Source organism: Alligator sinensis, unplaced genomic scaffold (assembly GCF_000455745.1).
Source record: "Alligator sinensis unplaced genomic scaffold, ASM45574v1 scaffold82_1, whole genome shotgun sequence".
Taxonomy (NCBI): domain Eukaryota; kingdom Metazoa; phylum Chordata; order Crocodylia; family Alligatoridae; genus Alligator; species Alligator sinensis.
The window spans coordinates 1,122,343-1,129,774 of NW_005841860.1; the positions used below are offsets into that span (position 1 = coordinate 1,122,343).

A 7,432-nucleotide genomic window follows, 5' to 3' on the forward strand; every position below is an offset into this window, starting at 1 on the left:
GCTCAAGGGGTCAGAGTGTTGACAGCCCCCAGTCCCCTGCTAGCACTCTGAAGCAAGGGGGGGGGAGGTGCAGCACATGCATCTGTTGATGATGCAGAACTTTTCAATTTTCCTCTCCCTACTTCTTTATACTGTCTGCAGCAAACTGATAGGTGAGGAAGCCAGCAGGGAGCTGATAACAGTGTTTATCACCCCATCAGCAAAACAATAGCCTCTCTCCATTAGTTCAAACTCTTCGTAAATAGCTTACCAGCTGACCTGTTGATTAGCTCAAAAAAGCCCTAAGCGGTCACTGCTCTGTCTGCCTGTCCCAGTGAAATTGAAGAGATGCACACACAGACACCTCTCAGCATTAGCTAGCTTACCACATGCATAGGGTCCATGGGGCTGGGATCTGCGCTGTGGGAGATGGGAGGAAAGGAGGGCAGGATTCCTGCTTGAGCAGCCAGCAACGAGGTGGGGTAGGGCAGAGGGAAGCCAGGCAGACCCTGCTGTACCTGCAATCTCTGCCAGAGCTCCAGCCAGGGAGCAGAGGGGCTGGGCCAGCTCTGCTGTGGAGCGGAGAGCCCCACCCAGCCCAGAGAGCATTCTGGGATGCTGGGGGAGTTTGTTTTATCTTAAACCAGCAAGGGGTCTGGGACAGATGTTGCATAAACCAGTTTGAGTCAAATCAGTTAAGTCTGATACTACATTCAACCAGGTTTATCTCAAACTGGTTCCAGCCATTTTCAAACCGGTTTATGTGCACTAAACACTGTTTTTGTTACAGGTTTAAACCCGTTTCTGATCACTTAAACTGGTTTATGTGTAATGTCTTCCCTAGTCCCAGTGATGGTCACTGAATGAGGATGCTATGGTAGAATAGGGCTGTCCCCACAGTTCTGTGCCAGTTATCCCCACCCACCCACTCACCCCTTGTCAAGAGAGGGAATGTTGCAAAGACAGTGACACTCGTATCATCTCTGGCTGATAATATGGACTCTCAGGGTTGGTGCCAGCCAGAATAATTCACAGGTGCCCTCAGGCTGATCTAATTTATACTGATGGACTTGCCTGCAACAGACTGACCTCAGGATGAACCTTATAACACTTTCATCCTTTTGAACTAGCTGGCATGCTCCTCAGCCATGTCTGCAACACACATCCATACATGCATGTCTACATGCAGCTGCACATGTAATATATAAAACAACATAATAAATGCACATAATTCTTTCTAAACCAAGGAGATGAAAGTCTTCCAATATCTCCCTTCAGATTCCTCAGTAGGTCTCTGGGATAAAATAAACTGCCTTGAGGAAAACCTTTCCTGTTTTTACATCTGACATTAAGAGTTTAGTTCAAGCTGTGTGGATGCTCATTCAGAGCTAAAAGTCACTACAGCTCAGAGTTAGGTGTCCCACTACTTCATGTTGCAGTGTAACATTGGGGGGTCTCCAGCCATTTGAGACAGAGAAAACCTTGCTTGCTTTAGAAAATAAAGCTTCTGTCAGTGCACTGTGCATCCTTAATTTAGTAGCAGTTTGTGCAATCATATAAATTAAGATAAAATTTTATAATACAACCTAAGGGAATGTACCACTCCAGTCAAATACCAGTATGAGCAAATTATATTTATTGACATATACAGAGAACTAAAATGATTTAGAATGCAGTGGCACATAACACAGAAAGTAAGCTAAGGGCATGACGAGGAGGCAGGCAGCCGATTTGTGGGCAGATCATGGGACCAGCCACCATTTTGTGGGCTTATCATGCGGTGCGCCCCCCACCCATGCCTCTGATGGGCCAGGGGGCCCCCGTGGCCCCATCCCTTGCTGCTGATTGGTCAAAAGGGCTCTCTACCATGCAGCCCAACCCTGCACTACTGATTAGCCAAGGGGGCTGCCCAGCATGCAGCCCCGCCACTCATCACTGATTGGTGGAGAAGGATGGGGCTGCACAACAGGCAGCCCTCTCAGCCAAACAGCAGCAAGCGGCGGGGGATGCAGCCATCATCTTAGCTGCTCTTCATCACTTCAGTGCCCCCCCACCCTCCTCACCTCAGGCTGTGTGGTCAGGCTACAGAAGCCATAAGGACTGCTGGCTCCCACTAGGGAGACAGCATTGTATTTTAAGTTTTTGCGGGGGGTGGCAGATTTCATGGACACTGCCCAATATCTCAGACTGCCTGATTTCGTGATTTCCATTAAATCGTGAACTGAGTAGGTCTCTACTTATTGCTACAATATTGAAATTTGTACATGTGATCGACACAAAGGTCCATCATCCCTTTCAAATTATGTTTATGATTATTAAGCCCTTTAAATCCACATTGACTGATTGTCTCTAATCCGACTGACTGTGTAGTTTGCCTGGAATAGAACCGTGAAAATAGGCTGCATGCAACTACATCCATCATCAAGGGAGCATGCTGCTTACTTGCCTTCACATTTATCCATCCTTGCCAACATTTTAAAAGTAGCTGAAAGAACTGCATGTTTGCTACCGTACTTAATTGTTCCCAAAGCAAGAGAGGTTTTAAGTTTATTTTAGTTCATTCTTTCATTGCTGAACTCTTGGGTCCTTTCTGGTCTTCTTGACTCACCTTTGTTTTGCTTGTTTTCTCTGGCCATTTCTTTGGAGACTATGTCGGTAGCTTCTCTTATTCCTTTTTCTAATTTTGTATTGGTCTCCCAAAGGATTGTGTCCCTGATTTCTTCCATTCTCTCTGCACCCCATATCAGAAAGCCCGATCCAGGCCTATCCTATCTAAAACCCAACACATTGTATATCTGAAACCCAAATGGTGTTCTCACTTCTATGTTCAGCCCCACAGAAGCTCCCTCAAAGGGTAAATTCTCTCCCATGTAGCAGCACCAAAGCCAGAGAATCCCTCACCATCTTCTGCCTCAGTTTCTCAGAAAATTCCCTTTGAAAAGGTATTGTGAGGACTTGCTAACTCTGGGGAGCAAAAGCACTCGTAAGAGGGCAGAAAGGTCAGGCCTGCTGCTGGCTCTGCTTCTCCATCTCAAACAGCATACCAAGGAGAGTGTGATCTAGCCTGCAGCAGTCAAATGCCTATCATTCCTAGCCACACACAAAAAATGAACCTTTTGTGGGGAAAAGATACTTTGACCATGAAGCCTGACACACTGGTACATCTTACCGGAAACTGTTGTTTTTTGGAGTGGAATAACTGCTGTTCTTGCACCTTGAGCCAACATTACAAAAGAGGCTCCGAACAAAAGGATAAAGGCCACGATTTGGCAAATCTCGGGCTTCTAGATAACCTAAAAATCAAGTAGCAGACAACATTAGAGCAGCAACAAAGAAAAGTTATAAAGCTTCAACAACAATACTGTTCCCTTTATTGTACTGCAACTATCCCAGTTTTATGTAATCCACACAGAAATGATTCATCCAGCACTGAAGTGGAGGCATTTCTGGACTACAGCATGGCAAGACAGTGTTCTTGTGCTGCAGTACTCTCCAAACTTTTGAGAGCTCAGTTTCCCTTCCAGAAAATGAAGTGAGTCATGCCACTGGGCTTGTAACTGGCTTAAGCCAACCTGGCTGATCATACAGAGGAGACTGTGCAGATCTTCATCAAAATCTTCATAAGAGTCTTCATAAAAAGATGGTTCCCCTGTTTCCTTCCATGTTTTCAAGAATGGTGAAATAGTTAACAGTGCAGACACACCTGGATTAGCACTCAGTGAAATCAATGGGGCAATTTGCATCCAACAGGGCACATCTACACATGATGCTACATCACTGTAGCAACGTGCTTCCGTGACATAGCGTTGGTGGGAACAAACCATGATGCTGCAGCTACATCACCGTAGCAATGCACTCCTTCATTATAGCACATTGCTATGGCGACATAGCATCTAAAAATAATTGTGCGCTGCCAGCGCATCACAGTACGGGCTGTTACTGTGACATCATTTAGTACTTCCAAAGGGACGTACTAAATGATGTCGCACTAAGAACAGCACCATAGGGGCACGTGTAGATGCGCTCACAGTGATTGTTACCACTTTTCTGTTAGCTGAAGCAGACATGCCTACATTAGTTATATTTACATCACATTTTGAAGTTCCTCTTTACAACTATCAGAGAGAAGACCCCCCTTTTTTTGGTGAAACTGAAGTTCTCCCTTTCTCCAGCGAACCCTAGCTTACATGGTTTTCTGTAAGTGGCATAGTCTAGATCAGTAGTGTGGGTTTGATCAGTTTAAAATTGATATTTAAATTGATATTGATGGTATTAGAGTTAATAATGTACATTTACAAAATAGCACTAATTTTCAAGCATCTCCATTTCAAAGGGTCCTAAAGCACATGGTAGAGCATGGGTGCACATGTGATACCTTGGGTATCTGTGCTGTGCAGAAATAACCCTAGTGATTTCACTGGACAGTGGATCAAGCCATAACATCATTTTTTAAACAGTGGCTCCTTTGTACACAAGTACATGTGCATGCACAAACTACACAAGAATATTCTAGCAATGTTCCAGCTTGTGTATGACATTCTAACTGCTTTAATGTTTCTTTTAGTTCAAATGGAGCAGCAATACTCTACTTCTGATCCTCTTTTTAATAAAATTGTTATTTTACTTTCAGTGATTGAATGAATATATTTATATCCATATCTATTGTATTCTCACAGATTCAGAGTGTAGGTTCAATCAGTTTTAAATTTGATGGGATTAGAGTTAATAAAGTAGATAGAGTATATGTGTGTATACACACACTCCCACATGATATACATATGTATGTATATATGTATGCATAGATACACATATACACGTGATATATATGTGTGTGTGTACACACACACTGGTCACGTCTACATGTGCATCTGCTGCAGCACCAGTTTACTTGTGAGTAAATTGCTATGGAAGAATTTAAGGGCAGGAAATGAAGAAAATTATCTGATCCAACTGAAATTTCAGGATGACTTTAGGTAAACCAAGAATAGTTACCCATATTGAGTTAGTTTTGAATGGAGATGCTGTGTTAACATTCACCTGGAACATCTGGACTAAGTACAGACAGTCAAGAAGCCTGAGGCAGAATCGATTCAATCTAGGCAGCTTCCTCTAAACTGAGTAGGTTGAAGCAATAACCAACTGAAGTGACATTCAGTTTTCAATTAGGAAAGGCAGGAAGGAAGCAGACGTTTCCACCAGAAGGAAACAGAAGTTCCATAAACCAGGATGACCTAAATCAGTTAAGTCTGATACTATATCCAACCAGGTTTATCTTAAACTGGTTTGGGCCATTTTGAAAGCAGTTCATGTGCACTGAGCTGCTGTTCTGTTACAGGTTTAAACCAGTTTCCAATCACTTAAACCAGTTTATGTGTAACTTCTCTCCGTAGCATTACAGTTAAAAGCTGAAAACTGGTAGAAGCTGTCTATTCAAGTATTTTATAACACTTTAAAATAGTATTTGAGCTATCACCAGATTTGAGGCACTCATCCTTAGAAATCAGACTACTAGTTAAGCAATGCCCCCTACTTACCTCACCAGAAACTGTGGACACCCAAGGCCTAAAAATCATGACACTTTGTTCTGACTGTGTATGACCACCACCATTTTGAAAATGTCCCCATCTTGAACAAGTTAAACTATTTTCCAAATTTAACTCAGATTTCATAGACATTAGGGCTGGAAGGGACCTCAGAAGATCACCGAGTCCAGCCCCCTGCCTGAAGGGCAGGAAGTCAGCTGGGGTCATAGGATCCCAGCAAGATAAGCATCCAATTTACTCTTGAAGGTGTTCAATGTAGGTGCTTGAACCACCTCCGATGGCAGGCTGTTCCAGACCTTGGGGGCTCAGACAGTAAAGAAACTCTTCCATATGTCCAGCCTGAAACGGTCTTGCTGTAGTTTATAACCGTTCGACCTCATCATCCCTTGGGGCGCTCTGGTGAACAAACATTCCCCCAGATCCTGGTGGTCACTCCTGATAAACTTATAGGTGGCCATCAGATCACCCCTGAGCCTGCGCTTTTCCAGGCTATAGAGCCCCATGGCTCTCAGCCTGTCGTCATAAGGTCTTTTTTCCTGACCTCTGATCATGCGCGTGGCTCTTCTCTGGACTCTCTCAAGCTTCTCCACATCCTTTTTGAATTTTGGAGCCCAAAACTGGATGCAGTACTCCAGCTGAGGCCTCGCCAAGGCCGAGTACAAGGGGAGAATGATGTCCCGGGATTTGCTTGAGAAGCATGTCTGGATGCAAGCCAGCGTTTTGGTCGCTTTACTAGCCGCAGCATCGCATTGCAGGCTCATGTTCATCTTGTGGTCAATGATGACCCCCAAGTCTCTTTCTTCTGTAGTACTAGCCAGTGTAGCACTGCTGAGCCTATAGGGATGCTGCAGGTTTTTCCTCCCAAGGTGGAGAACCTTGCATTTTTTAGTGTTAAACACCATCAGGTTCTCATCTGCCCATTTGCTGAGCCTGTCCAGGTCAGCCTGGATCGCCCTCCTCATTATGTTCATAGATATATTCGTTCACCTTGATCCTGAATTGCAGAACAGGGACCATCCACCATAGACAAAGAATCATATTGTGCTCTCAGCTACAAGTAAAATTTCAGTTACACTGTTGAATTTAGTGAGGAGTTGCTTTCAGTTTCCAGCAATGTAACAGGGCAGAATTTAGCTAACAAAGACCTCTTTGCCAAAGAAGTTATGGTGTTGTCTTTTATTTATGCAAATATATCTTGTTAAGCAATGAATTTCTCTCTTTTCAGAAGTAAAGCAAAGGAGGTTAATAAAAATGCTGGCTCTTTGTGGGAATGACAACTTCACATGGCACTACGCAAAAATGTTCTAGCAATGTTCCAGGTCATGTATGTCCTGCCTACTTGAATTCCCCTTGTAGCTCAACTGGAGCAGCTATGTTTCACTTCCTATCTTCTTTTTAACAAAAATTTCTATTCCATTTACCGATAGAAGAAATTAATGAATGAATATATATATCATATATTGCTACAGACTCAAACTGTGGGTTTAATCTGTTTCAAATTTGATCGTATTAGAGTTAATAAAGTACCTCTACAAAAGGTATATTAATTTGCAAGCATCTCCATATCAAAGGAGCACATGAATATGGGCACATATTGTCTACATGAGACACTTAACTGCACAGTACCATAGTTTACTGCGCAGGAAGTGAGTGCATCTACATGTGTGCACGCTTCCTGTTCAGTAAAAACCCCTAACCGTGAGTAAATTTGATGTCTGCAACTGCAGGTATCAGATTTACTCATGATTAGTTACTGCACAGTAATGCATATGTAGACATGACCTGGGAGCAAATTTTCTCCCAGATCAGCCCTGTCACTAGGGGGCTGGTCTGAGGCTAGCCCTAGGGCTCTGGGCTGGGAGCCTCTCCTGCCCCAGGGCTGGGGTGCCTCTATGGCCGGGCCCACCTCC

General features: G+C 43.8%; 1 protein-coding gene across 1 annotated transcript in view; it reads right to left on the bottom strand.

The window, feature by feature from the left end:
* The window catches only part of ABCA13 (ATP binding cassette subfamily A member 13), a 351,606-nt gene that overhangs the window by 338,219 nt on the left and 5,955 nt on the right, over positions 1–7,432 (bottom strand). Inside the window, exon 3 of the mRNA XM_014524731.2 lies at positions 3,149–3,272. Coding sequence (XP_014380217.1) covers positions 3,149–3,272 — 124 coding nt within the window. The remainder of the gene's footprint in view (positions 1–3,148; positions 3,273–7,432) is intronic.